Here is a 16,430-nt window from a genome sequence, read left to right as displayed (position 1 = left end):
CGTTATCCTATAAAAGTGTGACACATAGCATTATCGTGACAATTTCACACCACTCCACTCACCGCCGTTTTTTCTCTTTTTTTCTTTTTCGTCATCAACTTTATACTTATGGATGAGCGCTACACACCTCCATAAAGACTTGACTCGCAAACAGTATAGACACACACGCGGGACAAGACGTGTATACGTGACAGATAATCAAATCACGACTTATAGCCATTCAAATTTTCCCTCAATATAATGTATATTTCTTACTCTTTTTTTTTTTTTGCTCGAATATTTTCTTAAGCTTCCACATAGTGTGCATCAGATCGTTCTTCTAATCTAACAGTGCAAATGCTCCCTTGTATGGGAGGGGACCCCCCCCCCCCCTTACCCTCCCCCGCTGCTAACAAACTTTAGTAAACGGTGGCAGACGTACACGCGGATTATACCTCCTTGGATATTACCACGATTTCGCCATTTACATTGTCCTGAATATTTAGATCTCTCATATTTTTGACTGAAAATTTTCTTAAAGGTACTGTTTATCATCGGGAGCAGTGATTTAAATATGTTCGAGCTATTACAATAACTGTGTAGGTCAGTTTTATCACAAAACATCCTACCAAATAAAAATTTCGCAATAAAGCCTAAAATATAAGGAGACATCACTATTAATTTTCTCACTAAACCATAACTGTAGACGGTTTAGTCTAGGAATAATTGTAGATTTAACTATATTAGCATTGATTATGATGATTAAAATTTTTACATTGGTTGTTTCTATACCTAACTCACATTTCAGAACTATTTTGCAGCATTAAGGGTGGGGGGGGGGGGGTGTTTCAGCTGCAAATGGTAGATAATGCCTTTAATAATCCCTTGAAAAAATGTGCAGCATGTCGCTGAATTTCTCATCTAAAAATGCAAAAGCTTCCTTGTGTGGAAGGGGAACCCCCTCCCATGCACCCCCCCCCCCCCCCCCGCTTCCCGGCTCGATCCGTCTCCATTATAGACTGAGTGCACAGTAAAGACGCCAATGCACACGGGAAGTAAAGGGACGATCTATATAGATACTACAATTTGTTTATAGCCATGCATTATCCTTGAATATTGATTTTTCCCCCTTTTTTATTGAACATTTTCCAAATATTACACACAAAAAAGTGAGTACCAATTCGAAAAATTCACAATATTCCACCACACCCTCCCCCGTTAAGTTGGCTGCGCTCCCTCGAATGGATGTCCCCCCCCCCCCCCCCCCCCCCCCCCCCCCCCCCAGTTGAATAAATCTTGCCCTCGATCGCGATAGAAAAATATTCCTGCGTACGTATTTTTTGTAGAAGACTTTTAAACGAAATGAATATCCTGTTGATGACTGATTCATACGGATGGGTGGGTATAGCTACATAGAGGCACAATATGCCCGGCCACTCCCACCCCGGTCCGTTTACGTTTCTCATTCGGGCTAGGCCTACTTGTGTATCATCGAACAAATATTACTAGCTAACCAGGTAACTTGCAGATAGGCCATCTTCTTATGAACCCAACTTCTGCCTACCGTAGGCCTATATCCTATAGCCTACCCGCTATCACACTGGGAATCCCAATTTTCGATATAACTTCATAACCCCGTAGAGTCGGCACGCTTGCATTGGTACCCGACATCGGTATGACTGGCAGGGCAAAATCATGCAGCGACGTTTTTGTTGTTGTGTTTTATTAAATGGAAATTGATCCCGTCTTGAAAACGCTAAATAAGATAATGAAATAGAAACCCTAGATGAGTCTTCGTGATATCACCACTCCTCAACATGGAGTGACTCCACAAAAGAAGAGTGGAAATCGATTTTGGAAAAAGAAAAAAAGAAAAAAAAAGGGAGCTTGATTTGCTTTTGGTATAGACAAATCCGAACTATATTTTATAACGGTGTAGGTATATTATTGCACATGGTTGTGATACGGTTTGTAAATGAGCGAGTCGATTGCTTCCCGACTTCGCGTCCTCTGGCGAAGGCCCTGATGTTTTTGCATTTTTAATGGTAAATCGTCCATTTGATAAAGGTAAGACTTCATTTTATGGTAGATTTTGTGACTGATGACGAGTTTTGATAAAATATTGTTGTTGTTTTATCGATTTCTACTCATTTTGAGCTGGTGAAATGACATGTTTTTCCATTGAGAACACTGAGACTCGATGACAGGGAATTTGCACGTAGACCCGTTGTCGGCTCTCCAACAAGGTCTCGTTCGGTTCATCTGTTTTGTTCGCTAGCAAACAGCTGATTATTGCCAAAATTTGCACTAATGAAATATTATATACGAATCATTCTCAATATAGTGCCCATGAGGACTCGTGATTATCGTATCAAGTGTCCAATGATTGTGATATTAATGTTACAGTGGGAGTTATATGCCCAGTTGTCATTTCGTCTGGTCAGTAGACTTGTTACTGTGAAGCACACGGCTAAATACAAATAGTGACTGGCTGGTCGGCAGTCGTAGGGGGACGCGTCCCCGTGCACACAGCGTAAATCGCGTCCCCTTCTTTTTCGTTGAGACTCGAGTGTGTGTGTGTTTGTGTGTGGGGAACCTTGTGTGTGTGTGTATTCCATACGCTGTCATGATGCAATGGGAATGTACGCTCAGCTTCGTTTCGATAGTTCATATTGTCGCCAAGTTATGACATTTTGTGGGTGCTAAATACAGTCATTTTTTAAAGATATCCGTGAAGGGAGGTTTTATTTTGAATATAGAGCAAGCAATAAATGTTAACGATTCATGTAAGAATAATTAATTTAATCTTAAATGCAGGTTGTGGAATTATCGTCACAGTACCAACGTTAGAAAATTAGCAGTGAAGTGTTGTGGATGTTCAACACCATGCAGGCGCTCTTGGAAGACATGAATGTGTCGCTGCAGAATTCGATTTTACTCATTAAGTGATTTTATAACGTACTCATAGTACTCATCTTGATGACTGCAAGATGTAGAGTGATAATTTGGTCCATTTAAGTGTTAAATTCTATGATGCATGATGTGGCGAACTATTGCTACTGGTACTGCACTGGTACCATTATCTCCCTTCACCTAAAATGAAGAACTATTTGTGCGGATGAATACGTCAGAGAGTGATAAGTCCCAGTCACTACCAGTGAGTTTACAAATTGCTGTATGCAGTGTACAACCTTTTATTCAACATGGGCTGTTATGTACATCATGTTTTTATGTGGAAAACCCCACAATGTCTCTTTTATTTTGATAATAATTAATGTTATTATCATTGAATGTTCCTGAAAGTAGAATTTTAATGTAAATTTAGTATCTTGGCCTTTGATATTTTTTTTTTTTCTGAACGAAATTTTAAGGTGTAGAAACCGCAGCAATGCCAATAGTAGAAGTTAGTACTTGGGTTTTAGTAGGCCTACTTTTTGCCACTGGGAGAGATAAATGCAAGTAAAGTGCAATAATTAATTTTTCTTTAAGTATGAAGAAATTAATTCTCTTGAATGGGGATGGGGTAGGGAGCTAATTGGAATTATTATTGAGTATATTGTTGGACTTCATTGAACATGCACACAGCAAAAGATAGTTTATGTGTGTTTGCTTGTTTGTTTGTTTGTGTGTACTACTATTGCTGCAATGTCGTCCAAATAATTCCTGACTTCACATTACTTGTATAGCAATTTCAGCACCCCTCAAAGTGGCATCGTGAAATTCCTGGATTGTATTAATTTCCATCAAATATAGCATGAAATTCAAACTTTCAGTTTATTCCTTATCAATGTCAGCCAACAAATTAAAGTTTGTAGTAACCGGCAACCCCTCTTGTTTGTTTCCGTGCAAAGCCATATGTAGCAGCCAAGATGAGTCTGACGGCTTCGTCCCAGAACATCCCCAAGATTATGGTCTTCCGACCGACCTTGGAGGAGATGAAGGACTTCAGTGGCTACATTGCGTACATGGAATCGCAGGGAGCCCACAAGGCAGGCATAGCCAAGGTAAATTCATTGTTTGTAAATGAGTAAATAGACACTCACTTGTGAGGCCTGGGCTAGTATTTTTAAAGGGATCGTATAGTTTTGGTCGAGTTAGGGATTCAGATTTCAAGTTTTTGCAAGATAATACGAAACCTCATATGAAATATAAAAGAACCTACAATTTTTAAAGGAATTCAAAGTTTATTTAATGAAAATTATTAGTGAAATGGCTGATATATCTACAAACAAAGTGCTCCTAATAAAAGGTGGGATCCACCTTACATTACGAGCACTTTGTTTTACTTCATTTTTTGATATTTCAGCCATTTCAAGACCAACTTTCATCAAATAAGCTTTTAATCCCTCTTCAAATTGTATGCTCTTTCATATTTCATAATAGGTTTTTAATTATCATGCAAAAAGTTAAAATCTGAATCCCCCAACTCAACCAAAACTATACCATCCCCATAACCATAAGAAAATTGCAATCTTGTAGTATTTGGGACTACCTGCTTGCACAAGTCATGTGACACAGAGTAGGACAAGAGGTTGTGTGTGGAGATTTTCCATATTCCAGAAATATATGTCCCTTTGTATGAATTGTACTTTGAAAGTGGAACATCTAATGTGGATTGGTTGGTGTACCACAAGGCAGATGATGGATATGATGGCGCACCATTCTCTTTCATCCAGTAAGTTGATTTAAGAAAAAAAAAAATCTTGAATGAAATAAGAAATATGTAAATGCAGTAAATATTTCTGTGTTTGTTCCTGTCAGGTGATTCCCCCCAAGGAATTTGTGCCGAGGAAGAACTACGATGACCTGAACCTGGTGATTCCGGCCCCGATCCAGCAGGAGGTGATGGGTCATCAGGGACTCTACACCCAGTACAACATTCAGAAGAAGGCCATGACCGTCAAGGAGTATGCCAAGCTTGCCAACAGTGCCAGGTACTCTTTCTTCTTCTTCTTCTTTTCCTTTTTTTTTTTTTTTTTTTTTTTGTGTGGATAATCTTCAAAGGGCTGTGTAGCCTGTCACAAAGATGAATTTAACTTGTGTGCTTGTTTTGAGTTTGAATGTGGTCCTACCCAGAGGCTGATTGTGGTCTATTATGGAGATCTTGGGATTTCTTTGACCGAGTTTTAATTAATCACAGAGCTTGGTAGATCATTCCACTCGGGTATTGATCATCAAGGAAAGGCAGACTTGTTGATATTTCTCCTTGGACGGTATGTTTGGCAAGTCATGTTGTACCAAAGGTAATTGTTAAATTGTCTTGGTAGTACTTTAGTCACTGCTAACTCAAGACTCTACGGAGCTAAGCAGTTTTAAAGTTGAGCATCTTACTGTGACTGTGAATTGACACATGTCAGTGCATGTATGGATAATTATTAATATTCTTAATATCCCGCAGTTGAAAGTTTGTTACAGGATAGAAATATATTAACTTTTCTCAGGTTGGTAATTTCATAACTAGGGGATTATCAGAACATCTGTGATTCGGCTCATTAGGGTAATCATGTTCTGAGATTGTTTCATCCTCTTATACTTATAATATGTAATTCTCCAGGTACCAAACACCACCCCACTTTGGCTTCGAAGACCTCGAGAGAAAGTACTGGAAGAACATCACCTACAATTCACCCATCTATGGAGCGGACATCTCGGGATCTGTGTACGACAAAGGGGTGGACATCTGGAACATCAACCGCCTCAACACAGTGCTGGACATCATTGAAGAGGAGCAAGGTATGATAGCAGTGAGAGTTGGTGACTTTCATCGTCAATGACCCGACAATGATATATATACATCAAAAAGATTAAGTTTCAGAAAGCACTTGAAGATTTCACTAAATCTGCTGTCTGTTTGATTTGTTTTTTTAACTGCTAAAAAAACACACAACTATATGTGACTTATGTATGGATAAAAATTTGGCAGGAATTGAATGACTGGTATATTTGATTTAAAGACGTTGCCTTGAGTTTCATCCATGTCATTCAGCGAAAGTGATTTTCAGCATGAATTTTATTTTCATGTCGTTAATGTTTATGATCAGAAATATGTGGGCATTTGTGCAATCCATTATTGTTGAACCAGCCACAGTTGTTGTCTTATAAAAAAAAAAGAAAAGTTTCTAACCAACCTGGACTTCAAACGCACATGCTTGGAATCACATAAGGATGGAAAAGACAGTAGATTACGTGATGTGTTAATGTATTCTGGATTAAAGTGAATGTGCCCAGCTTGGCTGATAGGTGTTGATAGATTCACCATGAGTTGCAGTGACTCTCTATATACTTTGTAACAATTGTTTGGGATGTGTTTGCTACCAGGTAAAGCTATTCTGTGCATTTGTGCTGATGAGACACTATTCCAGAATGTGCTTGTATAAATCATATTTCTATCAGATCCTGCAGTGTAAACTATTGTTGTAAACACGGCAGAACTACTGTTCTCATACTTTCTATGTTTACCTGTTCAAGATTGTGTACTTATTACTTTGCGAATTAATCCATGGATGAAACATCTATGAGTTTTATGCATCTTGGTAACTTCGTTGAAGTACAATGATCTTAAGCATTTGATTGCGGGTAGTATATCTGAAATTGCAATTTTCTCTTTGTCACATTTTGCACAGGAGTAAAGATTGAGGGTGTGAACACAGCCTATCTCTACTTTGGGATGTGGAAGACAACGTTTGCATGGCACACAGAGGACCTTGACCTCTACAGCATCAACTACCTCCACTACGGTGCTCCCAAGTCATGGTAGGAAAGGGGTTGAACAGGCATGTCAGGTCATTAGACCAGAAAAGAAAATGCTGCCATGACAACCCAAACATGTGTAAAGAAAAAATTGAAAGAAAGTGTTCATGTGGAATTGAAAATGGAAGGGCAACGAGACAAAAAACGTATGTTTGTGAGTGTATGGTCTGATGGATAAATTTGTTTAATGACAAAATATTAATGTATTGGTTTCAATGCATGCTAAATATTTTTTGAATGAAGTCAAGGTGTTGTAGATTAGTTTCTTTAAATTGCTCAACTTCTGACATATAAAGTGAGTTGATAATTGGTATTTATCACTAGACAGTTTTCAGTACATTTCTGTTTTCTTTGAAATGTTAAAACTCAGAAGGACTTCAAACAGGCCTACTTCATATCAGGTAGGAATGATACGACAGTAGATTACATGACATGTTCAGAAACTTGGGAAGTTGTGTAAATCTTTTGAAGATCTGACAACTTTTTATTTGATATGTATCTCATTTCAGTAAAATTTTCATGGTCTGTTTTTGTTGCCCTATTTACACTCAAAGTGACTTTCTCCCTGGGGAAATTCCCCTGAACAAATGCACTGTCATTCATTGCAGTCGTAGTTATCGTGAATAAAACCCACAAATTTTGTGGCATCATTCTTATACTGTCCAAGGTCGAGGACATGTGTATAAAGCTGTGGAAATTCATTGATAACAAGCATCTTTTATTTGGTAGTAATGACAACCAGTAATCCAGCAGTTACCACCTTCTAGCGTGCCACAGGAATGAATTGATTCTATTGTCTTGTCCTCCCTTTAAATGCCTCTGTGACATAGGTATGCCATTCCTCCAGAGCATGGTAAACGCCTGGAGAGGCTGGCTGCTGGTAAGTGGTCCTGTGTCCCCAAGAGTGACAAGCGTTCCTGCCGAAAGGTCAGTGCAGTGCACAAGTCTATCAGAGCTACCATCCTCAACATGCACATTTGAAGGGAAATCAGAGATTCTTCGGGCAAACTGCTTTCATTTCCTTCCCTTAGGGAAGAGGAGAGGCTCTCACTTGGCCTTTCTGTGAAGCGAGTGAAATGTACATTTCCATTCCTCTGCCTTTAAAGGCCTTTAATGCAGTGTCACCATTCTTTGAGGAATGGGTTTTGCAAGGCTTTTGTCCAGTAGGAAACATAAGATTGACTCATTATTTACTGCTGGGTCAATTAATTTACTCAAATTTTTGCACATTGCTTCAAGTAATATAGTGAAGCACAGGTAGAGGGGAAAGGAAAGTACATTTCTAGATCGAGAACAGGGGACCAATTCAATACCTGTCAATGATCTCGAAGTTTCACAACCTTGTGACTCTCCTCAGCATTGGTCCTCACCTATTAACCATCAGTTTGTGGTGCTTTTGGCAAGAAGATAGGCTGATGGCTTATATTGAGCAAACAGTACCTGTTTAATTACACTTTAACAGTATTTTTCCCCCATGAAAATCAGAGTGACTGAACTAGAAACTCAAATTCTTTAGCTTAGAGAGCATTACACTCATACCTGAAAATGGTCATGTTTATGATCGAGGCATCCTGATTTCCCTTTGGACTGTGTAAATGGAAGATGGTGGCGAGGCGAACACGTCTCTTGGTGAAAGACTTGTGCCTGCTCTGACCACCCCGTGTGTTTGAGTGCCCTGCAGTGCTGACCGTTGAGACCAGAATATCCTGACCTAAGCTAGCAGAATAATTGTGTCTTGGAATACACAGTCATGATGTTCTTGCCGAATTTCATGCAATACCATGAGTTGAAAAACACAAGCAAACAAAAAAACAAAATCCCCAAACAATAAGAACTGTAAAAAGCTGTGTCAGGTGACTGGTCTCAGCCACATCACTGGTGCTTTTTGCTCTTCTTCTCTCTCATCTTTCACCCTCTTGTGACCTAAGTTAACCCTTGTGTCCCTTCGTCTGTCTAGGTATGCTATCCCACCTGAACATGGTAAACGTTTGGAGAGACTTGCAGAGGGTAGGCGCTTCTGTCTCTTGATCATTTTTTAAAATTTCATACTGATTTCACCAGCTAACTTGTATCATTTTCTGTAATTCACCTCTACACCAGTATGCATGCTGTGATCATTTATGTGTTTGTACTTATAAATATATATATATATTTTTTTTCTTTATTTGCTGCTTTGGCTACTCAATTATGAAAAAAAAATAAAAATATGCAGATACCTGTGCTAAACAATTGTGTGTTTGATATCTTGGCTTCATAGCTATGTGATAATTGCCATATTTGCATTTTGTAGCGAATGATGTACAGTATATCAACTTTTCAGCTTAATTATATTTCATGTACATGTATTTTGCAGTGTAAGACCTACATGATGATTATTCCTCATTTTCACATGATTGCCCAACTACGGCACGTGCACTAAACTTTAAGGAAGTCTAGAATGATGTTACATATGATGTATTAGACAAAAAATACCAACTGACAGTGTATGACCTCATGATAAGTTTTTGATTGTTTTCATATTTCTTTCAATCTGTAGGATTCTTCCCTGGAAACTTCCAGATATGTTCAAATTTTCTCAGGCACAAAATGACGATCATCGCTCCGCACATCTTGAAGAAGTACTCAATTCCTTTCAACAAGGTAAATTTCAGAGATCCATGAATTCCCCTTTTTATACAGTGCACTCTCGTTATGACAAATAGGGTTAAAACACAATTCTCGTTAGAACAAAGTAAACATTCAGATCCTCAAATTATCATCTGTATATCTTTATATACTTTACTGTTAGGCTATAACATAAAATTTCACTATGACGAAAGGTAACCATCGTTCCCAATGACTCTGTTAAACAGATCAGTTCAAACTTCTTCACGCTCAAAATAACAATAATTGCTCTACAAATCTTGAAGACATACTCCATTAAAATCTTTAAATTAAAAAACAAGTTAGTTCCTGACAGCTTTGAGACCTTTTGGGGCAACACCCCTTTTTTTTATTGATTGATTTTTTCATTAAGAACGAGTCTTTAGAAAATGTGCAAATCACAAGTTAAGAAGAAGAAGAAGAAAGAAAGCAATAGATTATTAAGCAGAGGGGTGAAGATATGAGGTATGAGTTTTCTTCAATTTGTCTGCTTTCTGTACAAATGAAATGAAATACAAATGAAATCGCAACTGCTGATCTACATTTTAGGAAACGACAGAAAAAAGGAACCAGTCAGAATCAAAATCATGGACTGCTTAACTACATAGCAATGTCAGAATTTCAGAGCTTGGGTATTGGTTCCAAGTCTATCTTGTCACTTTCGGCAACCAGGAATAGCCTGGTGGTAGTGTCATTGCCCAGAAAGCAGCAGAAGTCAGGTTCAATTCCCGCTGGTTTCTTAGTTCCAACATATTCATATCGACTGTTCGAGAACTGTCTCATGAAAATTAGCACAACTTCACAATTTCATAACCTACTTTAATTTTGTCTGATTTTGATCAAACTTTCACTGTTGTGCTTGTAAGATTTTCTTTTTCTTTGTAACTAAGTTGTGTTTGTCTTGGATTTCCCCTTTAAAGGGAAATTCAATCCTGATATTATGTTAATTTGTATGAAAATTGAAAAATCAAAGTAGTAGATCACTGAAAATTTGTGGAAAAAAAAATCACACACATACACACAGAAAATATGAACTGTGAAAATTCAGGGTGTTGATCAGCTCACCATTCTGTTTGTACTCAAAAACTCGCCAGTTTTCACTTTCCTCTACCAAAAAAAAAAAATAAATAAATAAATGAATAAATGATAAAAAAAATTCTTCAGACCTGTTCTTGGCATGTAGTAAGAGTAAAACATTTTTAAAAGTATGTGTCCCTCCAGTGGATAAGTTCTGTCTGTGCCCAAACATTTGGAAAAATATGGAAATTAATAGCATAAGCAACAATTAGCAACATAATATCTGGATGGAGTTTCCCTTGAAAATTACAGTGGAAGTTCAGTGCAGCCTGGAGTGATGTAACTGTAAGTGATGTTGACAGAGATACATACGTGTGTACATTTTGGTCCTATAACTTCTGACATTGTTGATAGAACTATCGATAACAATTGAATCCCTCAGATCACCCAGCTGAAAGGGGAGTTCATGGTGACCTTTCCGTATGGCTACCACGCTGGCTTCAACCATGGCTACAACTGTGCAGAGTCCACCAACTTTGCCTCTCTCAGGTGGATCAACTACGGGAAGAGAGCAAGCTGTGTAAGTTGAAAACCTCCTTACATTCCCTCGGAAGAAAACTTCTGCGAATATTGTGTTTGTTTGTTTTTTGTCTTGCTTGTGTAGCGGAAGTGGGACGTAGATGTCATTTTTGCGTCGGCGGCGACATCATCGACAACATTTGGTGTACTCTCTCAACTTTCCACAGCTTTGAGCTATGACCACCAAACTCGCACCACAGGTGTACATAACCTAAGTTTTAATGTTGGTGGATTCCGACAAGGTCAAAGGTCAAAATGTCAATTAACTTTCCCTGATGAGCACCATATCTTGTGTGCTCTCAATTACTTTCCTCACCTGTGAGCTGTGACCACAAAACTTGCACCACAGGTACATCACCTAAAGTTTCTGGTCAAGTGTGAATATTGGTGAATTCAGACAAGGTCAAAGGTCAATGAACTTACATTGAAAAACACTATAATCACACATTGCAATATGATGCATCACGCGTTACCCCGGGGTACCGTAGTACTCCGGGGTACCACGTTGTGTAGCGCCACCTCACGTCCACTCGAGGACAGCCGCAGAGAAATGCATGCACCGTGCGTGCGTGTACAGTCATTCCCATGCCACTGCATGCGATACTGTGCATGCATGGTATACTAAGTACTGTGCTAGCAATATAGCGTGTGCCTCAGTGCAGTGCAGTGCAGTGGCTAGCGCACGCTTGCTCCAGCACCAAAATGATTTCACTTTTTGGCACCCAGGGTACAACCCTTTAAAAAAAAATTAATTCAACAAAATGGCTGATTTTTATTTGGTACCCCGGGATACCATTTATGTCATCATATGCGGGTGAGACATCACTTGGCGTTTGCCTTGTTTGTACTGATATTGGTGGAATTAGCAACTCCGAAAATTTGCCTACCTCATGAAACAATGTGCTGTTTAACATCTCCAAGGTGGGGAAATCACTGTGTTTTTTTCTGAAAAGGAATAGTAATTTCTCATTCCATTAATGTGGTTTATACAATAGTCTGCACCTCTGTCAATGATGTATGATGATATGTAAGTGCCAGGAGGTGTACACCAGGCAGAGTTTAATTTCCCTCCAGTTTGGATCAAGAGAAAGATATGTCAAGATGTGCATCCAACCCACAGAACAGAGTTGACAAAGATGTATAGTAACACTCAGTCACTATCTTCAAACTTGTGTACAGTGGAACCTGGTTCAATAAAGAAGTTTGATATCAACAAAAAAACCTTCTTATAACAGGGTGATTTTGCAGGGCACACTTTGTTTTGATATCCTGATGTGTAGATCTATATAAGAAGGCCCTTGTCGTGATATTAAGATCCTCTTTATACCACAGATCCCCTGTATTGGGGATGACTTGCTACGTTTTCATGTCTCTGCCCCCAGAGGATACCAGTGGCATTATAAGAAATAAAGTGCTCTTGATGTCACTTGCATCATAAATGCAAGCTAGACAGGAAAGGGTGAAATTATTACATAATATGCATTCAAAGGTTGCCATGGTAACAAATGCTCAAGTAACATTGTTGGTCGGGGTGTTCCAAATGAAGCAGTGTTAGAGCAATATTACACTTAATCAGCCAAATGATTGCAGATAAAGTGAAAAAAAGGAAATGAATGGTTGCTGCTGTGTATCCATACATCAAAGTATTTTGTCACTATGGCTCCACCCATCGAACTTGACTTCTGTGAAGTGCAGCAGTAAAGTTAATTAGACATGAGGTGGCATACCAGCTTGTATTCAATCTGGTGTTCTGTTCTTTAAAGGGAACGCAAACCCAAAGAGCAATGTGGATTGAGTGAAAGCAGTAACATTAGTAGAACACATCAGTGAAAGTTTGAGGAAAATCGGGCAATCGATGCAAAAGTTATGAATTTTTAAGGTTTTGGTGTTGGAACTGCTGGGTAAGGAGACTACTAGAGGTTATGACGTATGAGTGGACTACAACATAAAGAAAATATAAAGGGAATTCAATAAGAATTCATTTTTCATGAAAATTACACATTCCATCAACTTGATATTGACATATGTTAGGGGTAGCACTTATTCCCCCTGCTTTTTGAAAGCGGTTAGTCAAGTACTCTTTCATTTTTGCTAGAAAAGTGAATTTTTGTGGAATTCCTTTTTATATTTTCTTTATATTGTTGTCCACTCATACGTCATAACCTCTAGTAGTCTCCTCATCCAGCGGTTCCAACACTAAAACTGTAAAAATTCATAACTTTTGCATTGATTGTCCGATTTTCCTCAAACGTTCCCTTTAATAAACATCCATTGCAAGTAAACTACAGGAAATTGAACTTTTTAAAATTTTGGTAGAAATTGAACTTTTAAAAATTTTGGTAGAAATATTTCTTAATTGTATAAAAATTTGCCATACATTTAGCAATAATACATAAGAAATCCTTCCCATTAACATGTAAATAATTGTAATCTATTTCATGACTTATGATACAAAATGGGATGATGTTGTATTGTATGTCTGTTAATTTTGGGACCTCTAGTCAGGGTCCTATTTAATGGTATAAAGTATCAGTAGTAATTGAGTTTTTGTTTTGTTTTACTCAGGTATGTTCCTATTTCCTTACGTCATTCAATATGCATATTGGTGTTTCTGGGAAGTATTGCTTACGAAGTGCTCTAATGTTGCTAAACACCATTTGCATTTCCTTCCTTATTATGCCATTGTATTGTGGAATAGCCAGTGTTATCATGTTTAACAATACTACACATTTCTGGACAAAATGTATTTTGCTGAATTTCAAATTTGATGGCGTGTCTGGCAAGGCAAGATTATTAGAAAGAAATGCACACTGTAATATGTCTCTTCAGTTGACCCCAGATGAGTATGGTAAGCAGGGCATTTGCATGATATTAGTTTTCTTTGTAGAGGAAATTATGACATCTTTGGTTAAAATACATGTGATGTCTTTATGTGATGAAGATCTTTTGGAAATGATGGAATATTGACCTATGTAAAAAGTAATGCTATTTCTGTGTCCATACATGTAAAACACCTGTGATTGTGTTAAAAAACTCAAAAAACCCTGATCTGTTAGACTATGGAGTTTGCTGTGAAATTGTCCTAAAAATTGTTTGTTGATTTGATTAATCCATTACCACTCATGCTGAAGTACTGTTATATCTGTTCACACAGCAAAGAAAAGTTACATGTGTCTCTTATAAATTAATGTGTGATCATGATCATTTTTGATAATGTATCATATTTTAGGAGAACATATGAATTTCACATATTCCTGCTGTCTTATGGTGACTGAAGTATTTGGACTTGATGCTTAGTTGCTTATTTGTTAAGTCCCTGTCACACTTTGCCAGGTGTAGGCCAACCATATAAGAAACAGGCAATATTTTGCTCATCTGTTGTTCAAACCATCGATCCAATTGACAAAGTGTAATTTCCATTTTAGAGGAGTGAACATTGTACATTCGCGGTCTAGGGGCCAAACAAACAGTGCACCTGGGGCGAATGTGTACAGGACTGGAACCTGCAGTGCACAAACACATGAGAAACGAATATGAACTGCATGCGCATGGGACAAAACGCATGAGGAACAAATGGATGACATGCGTACACGTTTGATGTGCTGTATGTACATGCATAGGCATTGGCCATTCCATCTCATGCAGCAACGGACTGTACAGGAGGCCTAGCAGATGAAAACACATGGACAGTGACAAAGTACAGTACAGATAGAGGAGAAAACATACAGCTATGGGACAAGGGTCAGATGGTGCTATGCGTTTTCAGCAAGAAAAAACTTAATGCATGCACAAAATATTCTGGCCGCTCTGATGGAAATCACGGAAGATAAACTCCCATTCAAAGGATAGGAAGGGACATGAAACGGAATTTAAGGGATATCAACAGATGCCAAAAACTGACATTCATTCCTAATACATTTGCCTATTCTGCAAAGTGTGATAGGCATTATGAGCAAAGTGTGCCCACGAGGCCTGAAAACAAATGTCTGTGTATTGAAGAAATTATGAATACTTGTTAAAATCATGTTTTACATTTAGAGGATTAGTAACGTGTCCATCATTTCTTTTGTCTGGAATGCTATCATTTATGAAATACATTGTATGTAGATTTCAAGAATGCATTATTTTCTTTGGAAAAAAGACAAATCAAAAAGACAAATCAAAGTATGTGTACAATGGTATTTAGCGAATCTAATTTTTCGCGAATTGGGACTTCCTGACAATTTCGTGAGTGGTTACATTTGCGATTGTGGAGTGCAGTGCTGAATAGAGATGTGCATGCGTGCACGTCATGCTTGCACGTCATGTCGGGGGGGGGGGGGATCGGAGTCAATATTTTTGTGTGTCTTGAAGTACGTGAACAGCACCTGACCTCAAAATTCATGAAAATTAAAACCTCATGAAATATTCGGCATGTACAGTAAATACTAATGCTAGAGTCACACACGGCCGGGTCACAAAACGGATTTGATCCGGGTGAAAATGAGCTGCATCAGTCCCAGAATGGAGGGTAATTATACCCCCGCCAAACGAAGTTTGAAGGGGGTATATAGGAGTCAGCGGACGGTCGGGCGGTCGGTCGGGCAGTCGGTCCGTTGCAAATCTTGCGTCGCGAACTACTTCCTCAGTTTTCGACCGATTCCCATAAAACTTGGCACAGATGTGTGCCTTGGGTTGTAGATGTGCAAGACGTATTTTTTGACAGTGCCCAAAAGTACGTTGCCATGGTAACGGCATATTATGGGCAAAAATGGGTACAAATCTTGCGTCGCGAACTCCTCCCACAGTTTTTGATCAATTTTTATGAAATTAGGTACAGATGTTCATCTGAATATGTTAATGTGCAAGACACATATTTCCGCAGTGGCAAAAAGTGCGTTGCCATGGTAACGGCATGTTATTGGTAAAATATAGGGCAAAATGCTTCATGGCAAAACTGCTTCATCAGTGTTCTTCCAATTCTCATGGAATTCATATTGAATGTTTGTCTTAGGATATAGGTCAGCATGACACATTTCTTGACAGTGACAAAAAGTATGTTGCCATGGTAACAGCTCACATATTATGAGCCAAAATGATGGAAAATTTTGTGTTGCAAACTACTTCCTCAGTTTTTGCCCAATTTCCATGAAACTTGGTACAGATGTGTGCCTTTGGTTGTAGATGTGCAAGACGCATTTTTCGACAGTATCTGAAAGTACGTTGCCATGGTAACGGCATATTAATGGCAGAAGATCAAGGAAAGATCTTGCGGATTTAACTACTTCCTCAGTTTTTTGACCAAAGCTTATGAAATGTTGTTTTGACCAAAGCTTATGAAATGTTGTTTGGCGGGGGTATAACCAGTCGCTGTAGCGACATTTCTAGTTTATGCTACAGTCACACACGGCTGGATTTCGAACCGGGTCCATTAGGAATTAAAACCGTATTCACCCGGTTAGAGCTGTAGACACCCGTTTTGA

General features: G+C 38.5%; 1 protein-coding gene across 1 annotated transcript in view; it reads left to right on the top strand.

Annotated features, from left to right (window-relative positions):
- The first annotated feature begins 1,962 nt into the window (after window positions 1-1,962).
- Window positions 1,963-16,430, top strand: part of LOC139731444 (lysine-specific demethylase 4C-like) — a 28,074-nt gene continuing 13,606 nt past the window's right edge. Inside the window, exons 1-8 of the mRNA XM_071642328.1 lie at window positions 1,963-2,046; window positions 3,831-3,983; window positions 4,741-4,913; window positions 5,534-5,712; window positions 6,603-6,732; window positions 7,560-7,609; window positions 9,266-9,369; window positions 10,832-10,969. Coding sequence (XP_071498429.1) covers window positions 3,849-3,983; window positions 4,741-4,913; window positions 5,534-5,712; window positions 6,603-6,732; window positions 7,560-7,609; window positions 9,266-9,369; window positions 10,832-10,969 — 909 coding nt within the window. The 5' untranslated portion in view covers window positions 1,963-2,046; window positions 3,831-3,848. The remainder of the gene's footprint in view (window positions 2,047-3,830; window positions 3,984-4,740; window positions 4,914-5,533; window positions 5,713-6,602; window positions 6,733-7,559; window positions 7,610-9,265; window positions 9,370-10,831; window positions 10,970-16,430) is intronic.

This window comes from Diadema antillarum, unplaced genomic scaffold (genome assembly GCF_040938485.1).
Source record: "Diadema antillarum isolate AM-2024a unplaced genomic scaffold, OU_Dant_1.0 seq00000372_RagTag, whole genome shotgun sequence".
Taxonomy (NCBI): domain Eukaryota; kingdom Metazoa; phylum Echinodermata; class Echinoidea; order Diadematoida; family Diadematidae; genus Diadema; species Diadema antillarum.
Note: the sequence above shows the minus strand (reverse complement) of the source record. Positions and strands in the feature narration are given on the sequence as shown.